This window comes from Carcharodon carcharias, chromosome 10, assembly GCF_017639515.1.
Source record: "Carcharodon carcharias isolate sCarCar2 chromosome 10, sCarCar2.pri, whole genome shotgun sequence".
Classification (NCBI taxonomy): Eukaryota; Metazoa; Chordata; class Chondrichthyes; order Lamniformes; family Lamnidae; genus Carcharodon; species Carcharodon carcharias.
Window position 1 is genome coordinate 139,439,938 of NC_054476.1, and position 24,874 is coordinate 139,464,811.

Consider the following 24,874-nt stretch of genomic DNA (forward strand, 5'->3'; position numbering starts at 1 on the left):
GGGGGTTACCATTCACCAGAAACTGAACTGGACTGGCCATATAACTACTGTGGCTACAAGAGCAGGTCAGACTCTAGGAATCCTGCGGCAAGTAACTCACCACCTGACTCCCCAAAGCCTGTCCACCATCTACAGTAACAAGTCAGGAGTGTGATGGAATACTGTCCACTTGCCTGGATGAGTGCAGCTCCAACAACACTCAAGAAGCTCGACACCCCCCAGGACAAAGCAGCCCGCTTGATTATCACCCCATCCACGAGCACTCACTCCCTCCACCACTGGCACACAGTGACAGCAGTGTGTACCATCTACAAGGAAGATGCACTGCAGGAATTCCCTTGACGCCATGGCCACCTCTACACTGTCAGATAGCCTGATAAATCAAAATAGCCTCTAAATGAGCATCAGGATGACCAAAGTCATCATTTCTTTTCATTACTTCAAAGCTTATCTATAAACAAAAACCATCCTGACCCAGGCACAGAGTGGTGAATTGCTAACACATTGCTTATTCAGTAAATGTATTTTCTTTCCGTTTTGATACTCAGTATTTTTTGGCTAGCTACTTGTGTATATGAATGCCAGTGAGCTTGTAGCATGATGAAATCTGCATGGGTTCCAGCCCGCAAGCAAGTCTTAGACTGAATTAATATGAAAGCACAAGTGCATGGGCATAGATATTTCCTACTTTGTTTAAAACACCAGCTGAAGAGATGGTGGCATAGTGGTAATGTCACTGGACCAGTAATCCAGACATCCAGACTAATGCTCCCACCATGACAGCTGGTGGAATTTGAATTTTGTTAATAAATCTGGAATAATAATTGTGACCATGTTGTAAAAACCCATCTGGTTCACTAATGTCCTTTAGGGAAGAAAATCTGCCATCCTTACCTGGCCTACAGCAATGTGATTGACTCTTAACTGCCCTCTGAAATGGCCTAAGAAGGCACTCAGTTCGAGGGGCAATTAGGGATGGACAACAAAAGCTGGCCTTACCAGCAGTGTCTGAATTCCATGAAAGAATAAAGAAAAATATGATGGAAACACATGGTAGGCCCACCAGCAACAAAGAGATGACTGCCTTTACTCTGTGTGCTTTCAGTGCTATGTTCTGAATTTTCTATCTATGTTCCTTGGCAAGATGCTTAATCTCTTGTCCTATAAGCAGTGGCTTATAGACAAATGACAAAAATGTGCGGCCTGACAATCAGTATGTTCCCAGGTTAATCTTTGTAGATTCTTCCTTGACAGTGAGAGCAGATATCAGGGGGAAGTATGACAATCATTTATACACTTATGAGGCTTGTAAGCGTACAAGCCTCATAAGGATATAAACTTATGAAGCATGTACATCAGTGAATGAGAATTTTAGCGTTCAGTTATTGTACACTATTAGAATGCTTAGCCCTGTGCAGTTTAGAGTGAAGGGGGACCCGGCTGGATATGTAAACTGAGACAACAATGTGCAATTTCATCATTACATTGCTTATATTTATGGTTGTATTGCTGATGTAATAAAATGTTATAAATAGAACTCACTTCATGCCCCTGTATGGCAATGCTCTATGTGCTGGAGTGTTTTGTGTTTCATTCAAACGTGAAGTGATAAAAATTGAATGTAATTGACATTTAAAATACTTCATAGAGGCCAAATTAATGGCACTTTCTCAATTTAATGCGCATTTAATTGGTAGATATGGAATCCTATTACACAGCCATTGTATATCACAAGAGCAGCTTTCTGCATCATTTGCCTCTTTCCTTTTGCAAGCTGCTTATTGCAAGAGGTCCAAGCTGCAAAAAGAATATTGAGACTGCCCTGTGATTTGACAACGTACAAAACATGACATCGTTAGCCCAACCCCATAGTTCCAGTGAGAGTGTTTCACTTTGGCATCTTCTCCATGCCTGGCCCCGTCCCCCTTTTTCTGCCTGACCTCCTCCCCCTCTTTCTGCCTGACCCCCTCATCTGCCCAGACCCCTGCTGTTTCTGCACCTTTCCATGTTCCTTACTAACAAAGTGAAAGTAGAAGTTACGGACTTAGGTGACTGATGGTGGTGATGCTGTGAGTTAATAATTGTACAATATCTGTCATTCTGTCTCCTGCAGGTAAACCGTTTGCTTACATGCCATATCATGAGGCTCGACGTGTGATGGAGCAGGAATCACAGACAGCAGGAGCCAGATCTGCATCACCTTACAGGCTGTCCCCAAGGGAATCCTGTAAACTTTCTCCACAATCAGAGATGAACACCTTGCGGTACAGTGTACCACCAGGTAGTGAGCCACAATTAACAACACTTTTTTGTCTTATGCCTCTAGTTGTATGTCTGCATCTTCTGGAAATAAAATACAATGATCAGGTTTCAAAGGTCACACATTTTAAATGGAGTATATTCAAGTCAGAGATTGACAGAATTTTGGATACTGAGAATCAAGGGATTTGAGGATAATATGAGAAGGTGTAGCTGAGATAGATGATCAGCCATAATCTTATTGAATGATGGAGCAGGATTGAGGAGCCGAATAGCCAATTCTTGCTTCTATTTCTCCTGTTCTTAAACACAAACTATCACACTTATTGGGAAAGTAGTTGACAGGATATGTTGCCTTTAGAGAAATTCACATCTGCTTCATGACTTGTCACTTTAATGTTCAAGAATACACAGCTGGTAGCAGTAGTACGTTAAATAATGCTACCAGCTTTCTCAAGGCAGGCAGATGTTCAGGGCAATGTTAACTATGGCTCAAGAGTCCCTGCGTTAATGTTCTTTGTTTCAACTCCCATCCAGTGACTTGAGCACATAATCTAGGCTGGCACTCCCAATGCAACACTGAGGGAACACTGCCCTGTTGGAGGTGCCATCATTAAATTAGATTTTAAACGGAGGTTACATCTTCCCCCTTGGATGGACATAAATGATCCCACAGCACTATTTGAAGCACTATTTGAGTTCTTCTGGTGCACTGGCTACCATCTATATTTCAAGCAACATTGCTGAAAAGAACTATCTAGTCATTGCTGTTTGAGGGATCTTGCTATGTACTAATTGGTTGCTTTGTTTCCTATGTAACAGCATTTCAAATTACTGCAGTATTTGAACTGCTTAGGATCAAGCTAAAGTTGTGAATGATGCTATATAAATGCAAGTGCTTTACATGCATCATAGATTCCAAAGTCGGTTTGCTATCAAAGTTTAGACAATAGGTAGAACCAGGTTGCAAAAAGTAGGAAGTGAGTCAAAAAAGAGGAGGAAGTAAAGACAGCAGAACAAGTCAATGCAGATTTAGATTTTGAGTCTCTAAAGTTGCAAGGACATTACCTTTAATTTACAAAGATATTGGTTGTCCTGACATAATTAAGAAAACACATTTGACTGACTGTCCTTGTCATCTTGACTTGCAGTTCTTCAGCCTGCTCCGCATCAAGTGATGCAAGCCACATCTGAGGGAGGAAAGTTGGCGATTACCAGACCAGCTCGACCATCCAACATTCCGTCCCCTCCCCCTCTCATCCCTTCAACAAAACCACCACTGTCCACTGAAAAGCCATCATTCAACATGGGAGGCTCTATCTCACAGGTAAGCAGGAATCCCATGCAGCACAGATTCACCTCTAGATAGATTCCATTGAGACACCCTCAATATGGTACAAATCTAAAACAATCAAGGCAGTGATTTTGTAGTGTTCTTGCACAGAACCTAGTAGACTCTTAATAGTCAACTGATTTCTGTGGTGCGTCCTTTGCTGAACATGGAAGTTTGCCTGGAGTGTGTGGGACAAACATGAATGTTAGTCCTGGGAAGTGTGGAAATTAAGCATTTGCTGACTAATATGGTCTGATCTTTCTACTGAATTGACATAATCCCAGTCAGGACACGTTAGAGATCACCTGAGGCTCAATAATCCAAGATTATTCCATCTAAAGTGGCAGTACAGAGTGAGCTCAGCTGTCCAATGTGCCCTGTGGGATTAGTTCTTCGGCTAATTGATATTCCTCTGCACACCTGTCATTCTCTGGCCAGATTTCCAGGCCTCTGTCTGCGGCCTTCCTTGGTGCATGCATGTGTGTGTGTGTAACATGAGTTTATCTACATTGCGTACCTGTCAGGACATGGCTACATATCCTGCTGCTTGTGAGGAAACAGCTCTCTGTTTACCAGTTTTTCAAATGTTATTCATCTTCAGTGAATCTGTTACATGTTTAGAAGTCAAATGATTTGTTTGTCTTGCTTGCTTCTACAGTATAAATGGTTTTGTTCATCTTTGGTTAAAACTTGTCTGACATGCACCATCTCATGGGGTGACAAGCGGCTGTGTTTTCATTAAGAGTACCTGGGTTCTCCTGTATTTCTTGGAGTCTCTATCCTCATTAAGCTTCAAGCTCCTGTGGGTGTGAGCTGGACTGATGTCTGCACGACTTTGACTTTCTACGTTGCATGTTTGGCTGGCTGAGTCGTGAGATAAATTTTCCTTTTCTCTCCATGCTTTTGTGAGGCCGCCAGAAACTGATGACTCATTGTAACTGTGGCTGGTAGGTTAAAGCATTGAGCTGCTCCAGGAACCTGAGTCACCACAGGGTTCCTGAATCGAGCGCCTGGACTGCTAAACCAGCAGGGTAAAGTTGGAGTGGATTCTGTTTGTTTCCAGCATAGATTGTAATCAGGTGGAATAGCACAGTGCTGTTCGGCATGAGGCAGTGTAGAATGTTGCACACTGCACTGTACAAGCAGTTGTGATGAATGTGCTGTCAGACATTTTGGTCCATTCAGCCACTTCATAACTGCCTCTGTGGAGTTTAGGTATCAGTAAGTGGCATCTTGTTTTGTCAGCACATGGTGCATTGGAGTACCATCATTTTCGCAAAAAGAATTGTTAGTTGTTAGACCAGAATCAAGAAGATAGTTTGAGTTTAGCTCTCTGTCATTTTGCAGGTTAGTGCATCAGAGAGACACTGAGCCAGCCTTCTGATGTTGGAGCAGTGATGCAAGGGTCATTGTCGTCCACTTATATGTGAAGCCTGCCATGGGTTATGTAGTTACACGTGCAGATTAATTGGAGGCCTGCTCCAAGGACTGGAGTATTGGCTGAACCCGAGTAGAATGTTGTGGCTTGTGCTTTGGATTGCAGTTTCTGAAAAGGTTAAATGTTGCTTTTGTTCCCTGAGATTAAATGCATGAATCAGCTTCCTAATGTTGATGAGAGTATGGCATGAACTGCTGAGAGGATGTGTGCCCCGATTCCACTTTTCACATTGAGCCCGTGAATTATGCTATATCGTGATAACTTTGTGATAACTCAACTAATACTGTATTTAGCTACTCAGAATTTAGTGTTTTAAAGAAAATATTTTAATTAAATTGCAACAATGTATGGGTTAATGAGAAGCAGTCTGCAGCCATGTGTGAATGTGTTTACATTGATTACAGCAGTACATGGGAGCAGCAATCTGCCAGAGTCGGTTACAGGTATGGATCCTCCAATTACTTCCTTTGATTTCTGTAAATGTGTTTGTGTTTCTGTTTGTGCTTTGTGTATCACAGTAAGGCAGGTAAGTGCTAACAAGCCAGCCCACTAAAGAAGCTCCATAACTGGATTGTCATGATGTTGCCGTATGGTAAGCTTGTTGAGGCAGCTTGAAGGGCAAATGATTTTTCCACAGGAAGGTATATTAGTCCCTGTGTGGTGCTGTGGTTATTTGCTAGGTACACATTAACAGTCTGTGCCAGCAGTGGATGTGTGTCAGCCTAAATTGGGTCAGTACTCTTTACCAAGGAGGAAACCAGCCCCAAAGTCGTTATTTTGTGGTGTGCAGAGATAAGCAGCAAGAGGCGAAGCACATGGATGCCGCTGTCACCTAGCTCGGTCATGCGCAGGAATGGCAGTACAAGCACTGAATCAATACAGATTAAAGTTTGCAGGCTGTCACAGACCTTAGCTGCCCCTCAGCTAAATGCATTGTTTGAAACTGATGAGTGTCAGCGCTGGTATAAAACCCAATGTTCAGAAATTCAGATTCTACAATCTACGTGAAATGATGTCACCTTTCCTTATCTTCTGTGAACCTTCAACGAACCATGCCCACGATTGAGTGGCTTATTGTTAAGAATGGAACGGTCAACTTGTGTCGTAACTGGAACAGTTCATTAAGGCTAGAGGGGCAAGTTAAGTTTGAAAAACTTGAATGCTTATTAAAATTAAACTTCCTCCAAAGAATAATCAAACAAGACAAGTACAGCTCTGAGAGATGAGGCAAATATGAATGTTTGAACAGAATAATTTTCCCTTTCCCATTTCAGGTAACTTCTGGCGCATATCTACCCCCTCACAGCCAAGTAGCTTACAACCAAGAAGCTGTGAAAAACACAGTGGGTTCCATCTCCCTCGGGCTGCCACGGCAACAAGAACCCGTGAAACCTGGTGAGCTCTTTACTTTTCTTTGTCTGTTTATTTCAATTACTGGCAGCGTCCCAAAATTCAAGGAGTAATGAGTGTCAAGGATGCATGGGATTGACTCTCACCAACAGAAGCTGCTTCCATGTCAGCTAGTAACCCTTTCAGAACTCTTCTTTTAAATATTCTTTGCCCAGAAAGTGATAAGATTGTCAAATTTGCCATCACACTGAGTTCAAGCGAATCATATGGATACATTTAATAGAAAGCTATATTAACACATTAGGAAAACTGAAGTAAAGTGGAAGGATCTCTTGTGAAGCATAAGCAATGGACCAGTTTCTGCACTGTAATTTCATAATGTGTTTTAAATAGTGCAACTTATTTCAACCCAATCCCAATCACTGCACTGTTATCAGTCTATCCCAACCCAGTATCCATTCACTATGCTGGGTGGCAGGCTCACTCACTGAGCTGAGTGATCAGTACATAATCTGTTCAAATTACCCTATAGTCACTGCATGGTTAATGATCCTTTCAGTGAGTTAATTTTCAGAAGACATTACCCTTTAAGCTAGGCTTGTCCAACCTTTTCGCTTGGGGGACCACATTTCCATTTTTTCCTCATTCAAAGGCTGATCAGCAGATTTCGGAAAGATAAGGTTTGGAACAACATTAAACATAAATTTCAAAAAAATGTTGAGGTATTAAGAAAATAAACAATTGCTGATCAAAAATAAAGCAATGTCACAACAATAAATTATTAAGCTGTAATTAATAAAAATGGCCAGAGTTTGAGAGGGGGTGTAAGTGTGCCAGGCTCTCTCCCACTCTCAGGGTGTGTGGCGGTTAGAGTGAGTGAGAAACCTGAGACTAGGAGTAAGGCAAACACACCCTCGCTCCCACACGTAGACGTTCACTCACTCTCACTCACACAGCCTCTTCCCCACCCCCACTCCTCCGACCCCAGGCTCCACAGCGTCTCGCTCCGAGGCCTTGCAGCCAGCCCCTCTTCCCCGGCAGCCTCGTCCACCCCGGGCCCTGGCACTGGACCGTCCCCCCAGACCTGACAAACTGGTCCCCCACCAGGCTGCAGCATTGCTCCACCCCCACAGGACCCAGCCCTCTGCTTCACTGGCCCCCTCCCCAGGGCCCGGCCTTCTGCTTCGCTGCATCCCCCTCCCCAGGGCCCGGCCCTTTGCTTCACCTTTCCCCCTCCCCAGGGGTCAGCCCCATGGTCCCCCAACTACCCCCCTCCACTTCCAAAAGAAAACCTCTCTCTCTCCAGCAAACACACTGACCCTGGTATTTGCTGCTTCCCCAATAACAAATTTTCTCTCTGTATTTGCTGCTGGGCCTGTGATTGGAGGAGCAGTGCCTTGCAGATTCTTCCACTCCACTTACCTGTGTGACTGGCATTTTGCAAACTGGCTTTGGGGGCCACTATCCGGTCTGCAGCTCGTTGGTTGGACAAACCTGCTTTGAGCAATCCTTAGTTTGAAGCTAGCTGAAGTGATGGATGTTATTGTATATTTTAGACTCTTGATTCTTGAATGGGGTCTGTGGAAATTGTGATTTGCATTGCCCTGTCAGCTTTACTTCTCAAACATCCAGCTTTTCAAGTTTCTCAGGGATCACTGTGACAGGAGGGGGCAAATCCAAGAAGAATTCCAGTCCATGTGGGACATGTAAAAGAAATGTGTTTATAATAAGCTTTGTTTTTGATGTTCCAGGACCATTACAGTTCATTAAACAAGAGGAGCTGTCTCCCAGAGGCCAGAATCCCCAACCAGAGGGCCTGCTGTCCAGGGCTGCCTATGAGACAAACGTAGTCAGAGGTGAGAGGAAAATAAAAAGATTTGAAAATCCCTGTTTCTGAGAACACAGTGGTTTCCCACTGCAATGGCAGCATGAGGGCCCTGGAGCAAATCAGCTGGTCTAACTGAAATGTGTTGGAAACATTTACACTGACTGCAAATTACTCCAGCTGTTTTTGCATCAGCAGTTTAGTAGTCACCATTTCAGAACAGAGTGCTGTGCCTGATGGCTCAGACTCTGAGGCCTATATTAGCAACTTGTAAGAGTCAGAGACTGGTCTGAGTTAATCTTCACCTTGCGTTGATTTCAAGTTCAAGTTTGAAACTGATATTTAAGGAAAAACAGGATTATTTGTCTGTCACAGAAACTGTCTGTGACATATCTGGGAGGCCCCTGTGTGCAATGCAGTAACTAAAATATTTTTAGTCTTCTGTTTCAAGTTGCATTGATTCCATAAGATTGCCAAGGTGCTGCTGGGAGTCAGACAGCCATTGGGATTAGGGATGTGTTAGGGTGCTGCAGTATCAGCAGAGGGCGCCAGAGCTTAAATTTGTTCTTGAATTCTCAGCCCAGGAAGGCAATAGGTAAAGGGAAGTCCTTGATAATGTTGATGATCAATAGGCAAAGGGAAGTCCTTGATAATATTGATGATCAATAGGCAAAGGGAAGTCCTTGATAATGATGATGATCAATAGGTAAAGGGAAATTCTTGATAATGTTGATGATCAATAGGCAAAGGGAAGTCCTTGATAATGGTGATGATCAATAACTAAAGGGAAGTCCTTGATAATGATGATGATCAATAGGTAAAGGGAAATCCTTGATAATATTGATGATCAATAGGCAAAGGGAAGTCCTTGATAATGATGATGATCAATTGGTAAAGGGAAGTCCTTGATAATGGTGATGATCAATAGGCAAAGGGAAGTCCTTGATGATATTGATGATCAATAGGCAAAGGGAAGTCCTTGATAATGATGATGATCAATAGGTAAAGGGAAATCCTTGATAATGTTGATGATCAATAGGCAAAGGGAAGTCCTTGATAATGGTGATGATCAATAACTAAAGGGAAGTCCTTGATAATGGGGATGATCAATTGGTAAAGGGAAGTCCTTGATAATGGTGATGATCAATAGGTAAAGGGAAGTCCTTGATAATGGTGATGATCAATAGGTAAAGGGAAGTCCTTGATAATGGTGATGATCAATAGGTAAAGGGAAGTCTTGACAATGGTGATGATCAATAGGTAAAAGGAAGTCCTTGATAATGGTGATGATCAATAACTAAAGGGAAGTCCTTGATAATGTTGATGATCAATAGGTAAAGGGAAGTCCTTGATAATGTTGATCAATAGGTAAAGGGAAGTCCTTGATAATGGTGATGATCAATAACTAAAGGGAAGTCCTTGATAATGTTGATGATCAATAGGTAAAGGGAAGTCCTTGATAATAGTGATGATCAATAGGTAAAGGGAAGTCCTTGATAATGGTGATGATCAATGAGTAAAGGGAAATCCTTGATAATGGTGATGATCAATAAGCAAAGGGAAATCCTTGATAACGGTGATGATCAATACTCAAGTCCTCTTGTCCTAGCGCCGGGAACTTTATGTAACTGTACTTTGAAGATGCATTGTTTGTAACATCCCAGTGTTCTCAACCTCCTTGGGGGGTAGATTGCCTTATGTGAGCGTCTTGCTGGGTTAACTTTGGGATCGTTATCCAGGTGACTGGCTACAAAGTAAAGGTGAATCCTACCAAAAACTGTGCCCACTGGGAAATTGGCAGTTAGTTATATGCTTTGCTCACTTGTGATAATAATAAGTAAATATTAAGTCATTTTAAAGGGAGTTGGACAGGCACTGGAGGAGGAGGAATGCACATGATTATGGAGAAAAAACAGGGATGTGGAGCTATGCAGATCTCTTTCAGAGAGGCATGATGGGCCAGATGGCTGTAGTGCTGTAGTCCAATGACTCAATGACTTTTAATTGTGGGCTGTACTCAGCAGCTCATCGAGCCAGTGAGTAAACCGTGGATGTTACTTTTTAAGTTGTGTCCCTCTTAGGTGCTTAATAAAGCATTTCTAAGACATTTAACAGCTTTATACTTTGCTACAAAACACTGTATCATGATTTGACTGAAACAACCCATTCATACAGTGCAGTAACTCGTGGTGAGGAGAGACTAATTTTGTTACTCCCCTTCCTACAGGTGGTCCAATGGCAAATATCCAGGAAGCAGGTCTAACACGTAGCAGCCCAGCAGGCAAGGTTTCTGCAGAACCAACTTCCTATCGAGGTTCCATCACTCAGGTATCTACCTTTTGACTCCTCAGTATCTGCTGTGCTACTTAAAGTGGCCTAATAAACAGGCTGAAAACCAAGTGGCATTGTCTTTGTTTGAGGTTTGTGTACTGAGGTCATTCTTGTACATGTTAGATCAGATTTCATTATTTACAGCATTAGGTTTTAACAGTTTTCTTTTATGGTGAACTTGCTACAAGTGGTAAGGTAAAAGCAAAATATTGCGGATGCTGAAAATCTAGAACAAAAACAAAAATACCTGGAAAAACTCAGCAGGTCTGACAACATCTCCGGAGAGGAACACAGTTAATTTTTCGAGTCCAAATGACTCTTCATCAGAACTGAGGAAAAATAGAAATGAGGTGAAATATAAGCTGTTTGAGGGGGGTGGGACAGGTAAAGCTGGATAGAGGGCCAGTGATAGGTGGAGGCAAAGGAGAGATTGCCAAAGATGTCATAGACAAAATGACAAAGGGGAGTTGATGGTGGTGATATTAGCTAAGGAATGTGCTAATTGGAACATTAAGGGTAGAAAGCAGGATGAGCAAATGACAGATAGCTCTCATGGGGTTGGGTGGGGGGAAGGGATCGAAATAGGCTAAAAGGTGGAGGTAAAACAATGGATGGAAATACATTTAAAAATAATAGAAATAGGTGGGAAAAGAAAAATCTATATAGATTATTGGAAAAGGGGGGATTGGAAAGGGGGTGGGGATGGAGGAGAGAGTTCATGATCTAAAGTTGTTGAACTCAATATTCAGTCTGGAAGGCTGTAAAGTGCCTAGTCGGAAGATGAGGTACTGTTTCTCCAGTTTGATTTGAGCTTCACTGGAACAATGCAGCAGGCCAAGGACGGACATGTGGGCATGAGAGCAGGGTGGTGTGTTGAATAGGCAAGCAACAGGGAGGTCTGGGTCATGCTTGCAGACAGACCGAAGGTGTTCTGCAAAGCGGTCACCCAGTCTGCGTTTGGGGTCTCCAATGTAGAGGAAACAGCATCTGTGGAGAGAAAAAAAAGAGTCCTCTGACACATTCTCTTTCCCCAGTACTGCAATACTCTCCTTAACCAAAATCGCCAGCCCTCCTCCTTTTATCCCTTTCCTATCTTTTCTGAACACCTTGTAACCAGGAATATTTAACACCCAGATCTGCCCTTGCTGAAGCTAGGTCTCCATTACCATCATATCCCACAAGGCAATTGTGCCTGTAACTCCCTAATTTTATTCACTATACTCTGTGCATTCACATATGTGCAGTATAACCCTGATTTAAACTTCATTACTTGCTCCCTTACTCTGACTCCATCTGTTAACTTACTATTCTCAATTTTATTGCTATCTGCCTCTCCCAACATTCCGTGCATCCTGGTATTACTTTTTAATATTCTCTCCTGGTTTCCACACCCCTGCTGAGCTAGATTAAACCCTCCCCAACAGCACTAGCAAAATGACCCACAAGGAACTCAGTCCCGGCTCTCTTTAGATGCAACCTGTCCGGCTTGTACAGGTGCCATCTCCCCCAGAGCCAGTCCCAGTGTCCCAGGAATCTAAAGCCCTCCTTCCTGCACCATCTTTCCAGCCACACATTCATGCCTTATCATCTTGTTTCTCTACTCACTGGCATGTGCGCTGGGAGTAATCCAGCGATTACCAGTTCAGAGGTCCTGTTTGTTAATTTTCTACCTAGCTCCCTAAATTCAGATTGCAGGACCACATTCCCCTTCCTGCCTATGTTGTTAGAACCAGTGTGGACCACAACCTCTGGCTGTTCGCCCTCCCCCACAGGAATGTCCTGCAGCCGTTCTGTGACATCCTTGACCCTAGCACGAGGGAGGCAACAAACCATCCTGGAGTCACATTGACAGCTGCAGAAATGTCTGTCTGCTCCCCTAACTAAAGAATCCCTTATCTGTTCTGCCCTTCTGCTCTTCTTCCTCCCCTCCTGTACAGCTGGGCCACACGTGGTACCATGGGCTTGACTTTGCTGCACTCCCCCAAGGATCCATCACCCTCAACAATATTCAGAATGGAAAACCGGTTAATGAGCGGGACCTCTGGAGACTCCTGCACTACCTGCCTGTTTCTCTTGGACTGCCTGGCGGTCCCTATCTATCCCATTCCCTATGTGCCTGCTTGCCCCTAACTTGTGGTGTGACCACCTCTCTGGATGTGCTATCCAGGTAGTTCTCTGCCTCACAGATGCAGCTCAGTGACTCCAGCCGCTGTTCAAGCTCTGAAACGCGGAGCAGCTGGTGACACTTTCTGTACATGGGCTCGTCTGGGTCACAAGAAGTGTCCACAACTCCCCACCTGTCACAGGATGGGCATTCTGCTTGGCTGAGCTGTCCTGCCATGCCTTAAGCTTAAACTTTTAAATCACTTTCTTACTTAAACTTCAGTTACTTTTACCTATTTTAACCTTACTCTTGGATTATCAACTATAAACTGCAGATTAGTAGAAATTAGAAATACTTCACCCTTACTCACAAATCAGCTTCCTCTCCTATCCCTATAAATTCTTACTTTCCATGTGCTTGTTTAGAAATTTACTTTTCTGTACTCGTGTGGTTTTCAATCTCCTGACTGTCTCTCCACTCGCGCGTTTTACCTCCTGAACTCTTGCTGTTTTATCTCCTGAATTCTCGCTATTTTATCCCCTAACCCCTCGCTGTTTTATCTCCTGAACTCTCGCTGCTTTATCCCCTGAACCCTTGCTGTTTTATCTCCTGAACTCTCACTGTTTTATCCCCTGACCCCTCGCTGCTTTACCTCCTGAACTCTCGCTGTTTTATCCCCTGAACCCTCATTGTTTTATCTCCTGAACTCTCACTGTTTTATCCCCTGACCCCTCGCTGCTTTATCTCCTGAACTCTCGCTGTTTTATCCCCTGAACCCTCGCTGTTTTATCCCCTGACCCCTCGCTGCTTTATCTCCTGAACTCTCGCTGTTTTATCCCCTGAACCCTCGCTGTTTTATCTCCTGAACTCTCACTGTTTTATCCCCTGACCCGTCGCTGTTTCATCTCCTGAACTCTCGCTGCTTTATCCCCTGAACCCTCATTGTTTTATCTCCTGAACTCTCACTGTTTTATCCCCTGACCCCTCGCTGCTTTATCTCCTGAACGCTCACTGTTTTATCCCCTGACCCGTCGCTGTTTCATCTCCCGAACTCTCGCTGTTTTATCTCCTGAACTCTCATTGTTTTATCCCCCGACCCCTCGCTGTTTTATCCCCTGAACCCTTGCTGTTTTATCCCCTGACCCCTCGCTGCTTTACCTCCTGAACTCTCGCTGTTTTATCCCCTGAACCCTCATTGTTTTATCTCCTGAACTCTCACTGTTTTATCCCCTGACCCCTTGCTGCTTTATCTCCTGAACGCTCACTGTTTTATCCCCTGACCCGTCGCTGTTTCATCTCCCGAACTCTCGCTGTTTTATCTCCTGAACTCTCATTGTTTTATCCCCCGACCCCTCGCTGTTTTATCCCCTGAACCCTTGCTGTTTTATCCCCTGAACCCTCGCTGTTTTATCTCCTGAACTCTCATTGTTTTATCCCCTGAGCCCTCGCTGTTTTATCCTCTGAACTCTTACTATTTTATCTCCCAGACTCTTGCTGTTTTATCCCCTGACCTCTCACTGTGTTATCTCCTGAACTCTTGCTGGTTTATCTCCCAGACTCTCGCTGTTTTATCCTCTGAACTCTTACAGTTTTATCTCCCAGACTCTTGCTGTTTTATCTCCCAAACTCTCGCTGGTGTATCTCCTGAACTCTCACTGTTTTATCCTCTGATGCTTACAGTTTTATCTCCCAGACTCTTGCTGTTTTATCTCCCGAACTCTCGCTGTTTTATCCGCTGACCTCTCGCTGTGTTATCTCCCAAACTCTCGCTGTGTTATCTCCCGAGCTCTCGCTGTTTTATCTCCCAAACTCTCTCTATTTTATCCCCTGAACCCTCGCTGTTTTATCTCCTGAACTCTCGCTGTTTTATCCCCTGAACCCTTGCTGTTTTATCCCCTGAACCCTTGCTGTTTTATCCCCTGAACCCTGGCTGTTTTATCTCCTGAACTCTCACTATTTTATCTCCTGAACCCTCGTTGTTTTATCTCTTGAACTCTCGCTGTTTTATCTCCTGAACCATTGCTGTTTTATTCCCTGAACCCGCGCTGTTTTATGTCCTGAACCCGCGCTGTTTTATGTCCTGAACCCGCGCTGTTTTATGTCCTGAACCCGCGCTGTTTTATGTCCTGAGCCCGCGCTGTTTTATGTCCTGAGCCCGCGCTGTTTTATGTCCTGAACCCGCGCTGTTTTATGTCCTGAGCCCTCGCTGTTTTATGTCCTGAGCCCTCGCTGTTTTATGTCCTGAGCCCTCGCTGTTTTATGTCCTGAGCCCTCGCTGTTTTATGTCCTGAGCCCTCGCTGTTTTATGTCCTGAGCCCTCGCTGTTTTATGTCCTGAGCCCTCGCTGTTTTATGTCCTGAGCCCTCGCTGTTTTATGTCCTGAACCCTCGCTGTTTTATGTCCTGAGCCCTCGCTGTTTTATGTCCTGAGCCCTCGCTGTTTTATGTCCTGAACCCTCGCTGTTTTATGTCCTGAGCCCTCGTTGTTTTATGTCCTGAGCCCTCGCTGTTTTATGTCCTGAGCCCTCGCTGTTTTATGTCCTGAGCCCTCGCTGTTTTACGTCCTGAACCCTCGCTGTTTTACGTCCTGAACCCTCGCTGTTTTACGTCCTGATCCCTCGCTGTTTTACGTCCTGAACCCTCGCTGTTTTACGTCCTGAACCCTCGCTGTTATAACCCCTGAACCCTCGCTGTGTTATCCCCAAACCTTTGCTGTTTTATCTCCTGAACCCTCGTTGTTTTATCTCTTGAACTCTCGCTGTTTTATCTCCTGAACCATTGCTGTTTTATTCCCTGAACCTGTGCTGTTTTATGTCCTGAACCCGCGCTGTTTTATGTCCTGAGCCCGCGCTGTTTTATGTCCTGAGCCCGCGCTGTTTTATGTCCTGAACCCGCGCTGTTTTATGTCCTGAGCCCTCGCTGTTTTATGTCCTGAGCCCTCGCTGTTTTATGTCCTGAGCCCTCGCTGTTTTATGTCCTGAGCCCTCGCTGTTTTATGTCCTGAGCCCTCGCTGTTTTATGTCCTGAGCCCTCGCTGTTTTATGTCCTGAGCCCTCGCTGTTTTATGTCCTGAGCCCTCGCTGTTTTATGTCCTGAGCCCTCGCTGTTTTATGTCCTGAGCCCTCGCTGTTTTACGTCCTGAGCCCTCGCTGTTTTACGTCCTGAACCCTCGCTGTTTTACGTCCTGAACCCTCGCTGTTTTACGTCCTGATCCCTCGCTGTTTTACGTCCTGAACCCTCGCTGTTTTACGTCCTGAACCCTCGCTGTTATAACCCCTGAACCCTCGCTGTGTTATCCCCAAACCTTTGCTGTTTTATCTCCTGAACCGTCGCTGTTTTATCTCCTGAACTCTCGCTGTGTTATCTCCTGAACCCTTGCTGTTTTATCCCCTGAACTCTTGCTGTTTTATCCCCTGAACCCTCGCTGTTTTATCCCCGATCCCTCACTGTTTTATCTCCTGAACCCTCGCTGTTTTATCCCCTGAACCCTCGGTATTTTATGTCCTTAACCCTCGCTGTTTTATCCCCTGACCCCTCGGTATTTTATGTCCTGAACCCTTGCTGTTTTATCCTCTGAACCCTTGCTGTTTTATCCTCTGAACCCTTGCTGTTTTATCCTCTGAACCCTTGCTGTTTTATTTCCTGAACCCTCGCTATTTTATGTCCTGTACCCTCGCTGTTTTATGTCCTGAGCCCTCAGTGTTTTATGTCCTGAGCCCTTGGTGTTTTATGTCCTAAGCCCTCGCTCTTTTACGTCCTGAACCCTCGCTGTTTTACGTCCTGAACCCTCGCTGTTTTACGTCCTGAACCCTCGCTGTTTTACGTCCTGAACCCTCGCTGTTTTACGTCCTGAACCCTCGCTGTTTTACGTCCTGAACCCTCGCTGTTTTACGTCCTGAACCCTCGCTGTTATAACCCCTGAACCCTCGCTGTGTTATCCCCAAACCTTTGCTGTTTTATCTCCTGAACCGTCGCTGTTTTATCTCCTGAACTCTCGCTGTGTTATCTCCTGAACCCTTGCTGTTTTATCCCCTGAACTCTTGCTGTTTTATCCCCTGAACTCTTGCTGTTTTATCCCCTGAACCCTCGCTGTTTTATCCCCTGATCCCTCACTGTTTTATCTCCTGAACCCTCGCTGTTTTATCCCCTGAACCCTCGGTATTTTATGTCCTGAACCCTCGCTGTTTTATCCCCTGACCCCTCGGTATTTTATGTCCTGAACCCTTGCTGTTTTATCCTCTGAACCCTTGCTGTTTTATCCTCTGAACCCTTGCTGTTTTATCCTCTGAACCCTCGCTGTTTTATTTCCTGAACCCTCGCTATTTTATGTCCTGTACCCTCGCTGTTTTATGTCCTGAGCCCTCAGTGTTTTATGTCCTGAGCCCTTGGTGTTTTATGTCCTGAGCCCTCGCTCTTTTACGTCCTGAACCCTCGCTGTTTTACGTCCTGAACCCTCGCTGTTTTACGTCCTGAACCCTCGCTGTTTTACGTCCTGAACCCTCGCTGTTTTACGTCCTGAACCCTCGCTGTTTTACGTCCTGAACCCTCGCTGTTTTACGTCCTGAACCCTCGCTGTTTTACGTCCTGAACCCTCACTGTTTTATCTTTTGCTGATTCTTAAAATCTGACTAATCTTCTGACCTACAGCTGACCGTTGCAGATTTGTACAGTGTATCTTTCAATTTGGCACTATCCTTAACTTCCTTATTCAGACATGGATGACACATCCTTCTCAAAGTCTTTCTTTTATTACGGACAAGAGGGGGTTTAATATAAAACAGAATTAATTTCTCTTCTCACCATCTATCTGTAAACAGAAAGGTGTTTTTGATTTGTTTCCCTCTTGATAAGCAGTGTTGTATTTCCCAACCCCTTGGTTTCGGTGCAATCTAATTTTCTAGTAATCACTCCACAGCAAACTCGAGACTCAATGGGCTAGTTTATTTGTGTACACACAAAATGTGGGAGGAATTTTGCAACATCACCTCCACACTCAGACAGCAAAAAGGGGCATAGAAAAAAGAAGGATTTGCAATGCAGAGACCATAGAGAAAATAAATATTGGTTCACTTGGGTTCCAGAGTCCAGAATCAAAGTCCAATGAGGTATTTCTTCATGGAGGTGAGTAGGCTGAAAACCGATGCCATATAATTCACTTTTCCGGTAGTGTTGACTTCACGATGGAATAGGCATGTAGGGATGATTCAGTCTTGTTAGCGGCAGCACAAAATTTCAAGCAGAAGCAATGTAGATAAGGCCAGGTGTTCAACCTGGGCAGAGCTCCTTTTCTGTGAGGCTGCCAGTTAGATGGTAAACAGCAGACTGAGCTTTTCAGTTCATTAAGGCAATATTACTGCTTCCACAGGCCAGCAGCCCATGATGTATGACTTCCACTTTTCCACACTCTTTGACAAAGGACGTGTATTCCTCGTCTGGATTCCTGAGATTGTTAAATGTCTCAACTACTAAGAAATGACAGGGAAGTGGCGGGGCCCTTTGTCTTAGGGGACTCCTGTTGGCCAGCCTGGCTGTAGATGGCCTTTGTATTTGGCTCGTGCAGCCCACAAAGGATCGTTCATGGCTCCCCAGAGATAACTATGTGCAATACTAGCAGGCAGCTCCTTTTGTTCAGGGGGTCACAGATAGACATAAATTCAGCCATTTTAACATACGAACATAAGAATTAGGAGTAGGCCACTCGGCCCCTCAAGCCTGCTCCGCCATGCAATACGATTATGGCTGATCTGAATGTAACCTCAACCCCACGTTCCTGCCGATCCCTGATAACCTTTCAACCCCTTGTTAATCAAGAATCTATCTTGCTCTGCCTTAAAAATATACAAAGACACTGCTTCTACTTCCTTTTGAGGAAGAGAATTCCAAAGGTTCACTCTGCTCTGAGAGAAAAATTTCTCCATGTCTCTGTCTTAAATGAGCGACTCCTTATTTTTAATCAGTGACCCCTAGTTCTAGGATAAAAGCAAAAAACTGCAAATGCTGGAAATCCAAAACAAAAACAAAAATACCTGGAAAAACTCAGCAGATTTGGCAGCATCTGTGGAGAGGAACACAGTTAATGTTTCAAGTCCGAATGATTCTGTTGAAGGGTCATTCGGACTTGAAATGTTAACTGTGCTCCTCTTCACAGATGCTGCCAGACCTGCTGAGCTTTTCCAGGTATTTTTGTTTTTGTTCCCCTAGTTCTAGATTCTCCCACAAGAGGAAACATCCTGTCCACATCCACCCTGTCAAGACCCCTCAGGATCTTAAAGGTTTCAATTTAGTCGCCTCTTACTCTTCTAAATTCCACTGGTTACAAGCCGAACCTGTTCAGCCTTTCCTCATAAGACAACCCACCCATTCCTGGTATTAGCCGAGTAAACCTTCTCTGAACTGCTTGTAACATATTTACATCTTTCTTTAAATAAGGAGACCAGCACTGTACACAATACTCCATATGTGGCCTCACCAGCGCCCTGTACAACTGAAGCATAACCTCCCTACTTTTGTAATCAATTCCCTTCACAATAAATGATAACATTCTATTAGCGTTCCTAATTACTTGCTGCACCCGCAGTCTAACCTTTTGTGATTCATGCACTAGGACACCCAGATTTTTTTTGTATTCATTCAGAGGATGTGGACTTTGCTGGCTAGGCCAGCATTTATTGCCCATCTCTAGTTGCCCTTGAGAAGGTGGTGGTGAGCTGCCTTCTTGAACTGCTGCAGTCCATGTGGTGTAGGTACTCCCACAGTGCTGTTAGGAAGGGAGTACCAGGATTTTGATCCAGTGGCAGTGAAGGAATGGCGATACATTTCCAAGTCAGGATGGTGAGTGACTTGGAGGGGAACTTCCAAGCGGCGATGGTCCCATGTATCTGCTGCCCTTGTCCTTCTAAGTGCTAATGGCCGTGGGTTTGGAAGGTGCTGTCGAAGGAGCCTTGGTGAATTCCTTCTGAATCTCAAAGCTATACAACTTTCATCATTTTGGTAACAAGCTTCCTTTTTATTCTTCCTGCCAAAATGAATGATTTCACATTTACCCACATTATACCCCATTTGCCAGATCTTTGCCACTTATTTAACCTATCTGTAACACTTTGTAGCCTACTTACATCCTTTTCACAATTTACTTTCCTACTGATCTTTGTGTCGTCAGCAAATTTAGCAACTATTCCTTTGGCCCGTTCATTCAAGTCATTTATATAAATTGTAAAATGTTGAGGCCCTGGCACTGATCCCTGTGACACACCACTCGTCTCATCCTGTCAACCAGAAAAAGACCCATTTATGCCAACTCTCTGCTTCCTGTTAGTTAGCCAGTCTTCTATCCATGCCAATATGTTACCCCATACACCTTGAGCTTTTATTTCCTGCAATAATCTTTGCTGTGGCACTTTATCAAATGTCTTCTGGAAATCTAAGTACAGTACATCCGCTGGTTCTCCTTTATCCACAGCACATGTGACTCCTTCAAAGAGCTCCAATAAATTGGTTGAACATGATTTCCCTTTTACAAAACTATCTTGGCTCTGCCTGGTTGCCTTGAATCTTTCTCAGTGCCCTGCTACAACATCTTTAATCATAGCTTCTAACATTTTCCCCTTAAAAGATATTGGGCTAACTGGCCTGCAGTCTCCCCACCTTTTTGAATAAAGGAGTCATATTTGCTATGTTCCAATCTAATGGAACCTTCCCCGAATCTGGGGAATTTTGTAAAATTAAAACCAGTGCATCAACTATCTCACTAGCCACTTCTTTCAAGACCTTAGGGTCAAGTCCATCCAGACCTGAGGATTTGTCAGCCCTCAGCCCCAGCAATTTGCTCAATACCATTTCGCTGGTAATTGTAATCTTTCCAAGTTCCTCCCTCCCTTCATTTCTTGATTTATAGTTATTTTCGGGATGTTACTTGTGTCGTCTTTAGTGAACACCAAAGCAAAATATCTGTTTACCTCATCCGCCATTTTCTGCTTTCCATTATCAATTCCCTAGATGCACTTTCTATTCGACCAACACTCACTTTGTTAATTCTTTTTTTCTTATTTAAATACCTATAGAAACTCTTACTATCCATCCTTATATTACTTGCTAGCTTTCTCTCATACTCTAATTTTTCCCTCATTATTAATCTTTTTGTCATTCTTTGCTGTTCTTTATATTCTTTCCAATCTTCTGACCCACCCATCTTTGCATAAGTATGTGCTTTTTCTTTAAGTTTGACGCTGTCTTTAACTTTTTCAGTTAACCACAGATGGTGGGTTCTCTCCTTGGAATTTTTCTTTCTCATTGGAATGTATCTATTCTGTGTATTATGAAATATCCCTTTAAATGTCTGCCACTGAACCTCTATAGACCTATCCCTTAACTTCATTTGCCAGTTCAGTTTAGCTAGCTCTGCTTTCATGCCCTCATAATTGTCCTTGTTTAAATTTAAAATACTAGTTTTGGATGCACTCATTTCTCCCTCAAAAAGAATGTAAAATTCAATCATATTATGATCGCTGCTACCTAGGGGTGCCTTCAGTAGGAGTTTATCAATTAATCCTATCTTGTTGCTCAATACCAGGTCTAGCATCGCCTGCTCTCTGGCTGGCTCCAGAACGTGCTGTTCTAAGAAATTATCCTGAAAACATTCTATGAACTCATCATCTATGCTACCTTTGCCCATCTGATTTTTCCAGTCAATATGTAAATTAAAATCCCCCATGATTATTGCCATATCTTTCTGGCAAGCTCCCATTATCTCCTCTTTTATACTCTGTCCTACTATGTAGTTACAATTAGGGGGCCAGTACACCACTACACCACTCCCAGAAGTGACTTCTTACTTTTATCATTCCTCATCTCAACCCAAACCGCTTCTCCATCCTGGTTTCCTACACTTGGGGCATCCCTCGTTAAGGTGCTAATACCATCATTAATTAACAGAGCCACCCCTCCACCTTTTCCTAACTTCCTGCCCTTCTTACATATTATGTACCCGTCAATATTCAGATCCCAATCTAATCACCCTGTAGCCATGTCTCTGTATTGGCTATCAGATCGTACTTATTTATTTCTATTTGTGCTACGAGTTCATCTGTTTTGTTTCGAATGTTACATGTGTTTAGATACAGAGCCTTTAGTTTTTATCCTTTTATTACTTTTGTAGCGTCTCGCCTTATCTGCAGATTTACTCAAAGAATTGTGCTCTCGATCCCTTCCTGTCACAGTTTATCATTTCCCATATTAATATCTTGCTCTCTTGCCTTGTCTCTACACCTTGCTTTACCACATCTTCCTAAATTTGATCCTTGCCCCCTACTACTCAGTTTAAAGCCCTCTCTCCCTCCCTAGTTATGCAGTTTGCAAGGACACCAGTGCCAGCACAGTTCAGGTGTAGACCATTGCAACGGTACAGACCCTACTTTTCCCAATACTGGTGCCAGTCCCCATGAACCGGAACCCACTTCTCCCACACCAGTCTTTGAGCCATGCATTCATTTCTTTAATCTTATTTGTCCTATGTCAATTTGCTCGTGGATCAGATAATAATCCAGAAATTATTACCTTTGAGGCTCTGCTTCTTAATTTGGCGCTTAGCTCATCATATTGACTATACATAGCCTCTTTCCTCATCCTGCCTATGTCGTTGTTACCTACGTGGACCATGACCATTGGATCTCTCCCTCCCACTGCAAGTTCCTCTCCAGCCCTGAGCAAATGTCCCAAACCCTGACACTGGGCAGGCAACAAAGCCATCTTGACTCTTGCTCTTTGCCACAGAGAACAGTGTCAATCCCCCTCACCATAGAGTCCCTTACCACCACTACATTCCTTTGTGCTCCCCCAACTTGGATGGCTTTCTGTACCATGATGCCATGGTCAGTTTGCTCATCCACCCTGCAGCCCCTGCTCTCATCCAAACAAGCTGAGAGAACCTCAAACTTATTGGACAATTGCAGAGGCTGACACTCGGGCTCTCTTGCCCTCTGGATCCCCTTACCTGCCTCACCCGCAATCACACCACCTTATCCTTGGATATTTGTTCAATTTCTTAAATTTTAGAAATAGCCATGAGGGTATCTTTATATATTTTATAAAAATATATAGTGAAAGGTCTTGGTCTTCACACTTGCAGGAGGCAGTGGCGTGGTGGTATTGTTACTGAACTAGTATTCCAGAGAATTGCCTGGTCAGGGTAATGCTCTGGGGACCTGGATTCGAATCCCGCCACAAAGGATGGTAACATTTGATTTCAATAAAAATCTAGAATTAAAAGTCTGTTGATGACCATGAAACCATTGTTGATTGTTGTAAAAACCCATCTGGTTCACTAATGCCCTTTAGGGAAGAAATCTGCTGTCCTGACCTGGTCTGGCCTACATGTGACCCACAGCAATGTGGCTGACTCTTAAAATGCCCTCTGTCTCAAAAAAAGGAATGAAACCGGATGGATCACCCGGCATGGACAATGACAAACTCAGCTCTGTCAACCCTACAAAGTCCTCCATACTAGCATCTGAGGGCTAGTGCCAAAATTGGGAGAGCTATCTCACAGACTAGCCAAGCAATAGCCTAACATAGTCATCCTCACGGAATCATATCTTACAGATAATGTCTCAGACATAACTATCATCATCCCTGGGTACGTCCTGTCCCACCGGCAGGACAGTCCCAGCAGAGGTGGCATACAGTCGGAAGGGAGTTGCCCTGGGAGTCCTCAACGTCAACTCCGGATCCCATGAAGTCTCATGGCATCAGGTCAAACATGGGCAAGGAAATCTCCTGCTGCTTACCACGTACTGCCCTCCCTCAGTTGATGAATCAGTGCTCTTCCATGTTGAATATCACTTGGAGGAAGCACGGAGGGTGGCAAGAGCACAGAATATACTCTGGCTGGGGCCTTCAATGTCCTCACCTAGAGTGGCTCGGTAGCACCACTACTGACCGAGCTGGCCGAGTCCTAAATGACATAGCTGCTAGACTGGGCAGGTGATGAGGGAGCCAACAAGAGCGTAAAACATACTTGACCTCATCCTCACCAATTTACATGCTGCAGATGCATCTGTCTATGACAGTATCAGTAGGAGTGACCACCGCATAGTCGTTGTGGAGACAATGTCCCGTCTTCACATTGAGGATACCCTCCATTGTGTTATGTGACACTACCACCATGCAAAATGAGGTAGATTTTGGACAGAACTAGCATCTCAAGACTGGACATCCAAGAGGCAGTGTGGGCCATCAGCAGCAGCAGAATTGTACTCAAACACAGTCTGTAACCTCATGGCCCGGCGTATCCCCCACTCTACCATTACCATCAAGCCAGGGGATCAACCCTGTTTCAATGTTGAGTAGAAGGGCATGCCAGGAGCAGCACCAGGCATACCTAAAAATGGTGTCAACCTGATGAAGCCATAACACAGGACACTTGCGTGCCAGACAGCATGAGCAACATGTGATAGACAGAGCTAAGTGAACCCACAACCAGCAGATCAGATCGAAGCTCTGCAGTCCTGCCACCAGTCGTGAATGGTGGTGGACAATTAAACAACTCACTGGAGGAAGAGGCTCCACAAATATCCCCATCCTCAGTGATGGGGGAGCCCAGCACATCAATGCAAGAGATAAGGCTGAAGCATTTGTTACAGTCTTCAGCCAGAATTAGAAGTGCTGAGTGGATGATCCATCTCAGCCTCCTCCAGAGGCCCCCAGCATCACAGATGCCAGTCTTCAGCCAATTCGATTCACTCCACGTGAAAGCAGGAAACGGCTGAAGGCACTGGATAGTGCAAAGACTATGGGCCCTGACAATATTCAGGCAATAGTACTGAAGACTTTTGCTCCAGAACTTGTCAAGCCCCTGGCCAAGCTGTTCCACTAAAATTACAACACTGACATCTACCCGGCTATGTGGAAAATTACCCAGGTATGCCCTGTACATAAAAAGCAGGACAAATCCAACCTTGCCAATTACCTCCCCATCAACCTACTCTTGATCATCAGTAAAGTAAGGGAAGGGGTCATCAACAGTGCCATCAAGCAGCAATTGCTTAGCAATAACCTGCTCACTGATGTCCAGTTTGAATTCTGCCAGGGCCTCTCAGCTCCTGACCTCATTACAGCCTTGGTTCAAACCTGGATAAAAGAGCTGAACTCCTGAGGTGAAGTGAGAGTGACTGCCCTTGACATCAAGGCCACATTTGACCAAGTGTAGCATCAAGGAGCCCTAGCAAAACTGGAGTCAATG

General features: G+C 44.3%; 1 protein-coding gene across 12 annotated transcripts in view; it reads left to right on the plus strand.

The window, feature by feature from the left end:
* ncor1 (nuclear receptor corepressor 1) overlaps positions 1–24,874 on the plus strand; it is a 404,095-nt gene that overhangs the window by 297,172 nt on the left and 82,049 nt on the right. For 10 of the 12 annotated variants that reach the window (XM_041197143.1, XM_041197144.1, XM_041197133.1 and 7 more), the window contains 6 exons: positions 2,114–2,281; positions 3,411–3,586; positions 5,435–5,473; positions 6,305–6,425; positions 8,132–8,236; positions 10,433–10,533. In XM_041197143.1, the coding sequence (XP_041053077.1) occupies positions 2,114–2,281; positions 3,411–3,586; positions 5,435–5,473; positions 6,305–6,425; positions 8,132–8,236; positions 10,433–10,533 (710 nt within the window). The remainder of the gene's footprint in view (positions 1–2,113; positions 2,282–3,410; positions 3,587–5,434; positions 5,474–6,304; positions 6,426–8,131; positions 8,237–10,432; positions 10,534–24,874) is intronic. The other 2 variants (XM_041197134.1, XM_041197139.1) reach the window with 2 other exon arrangements.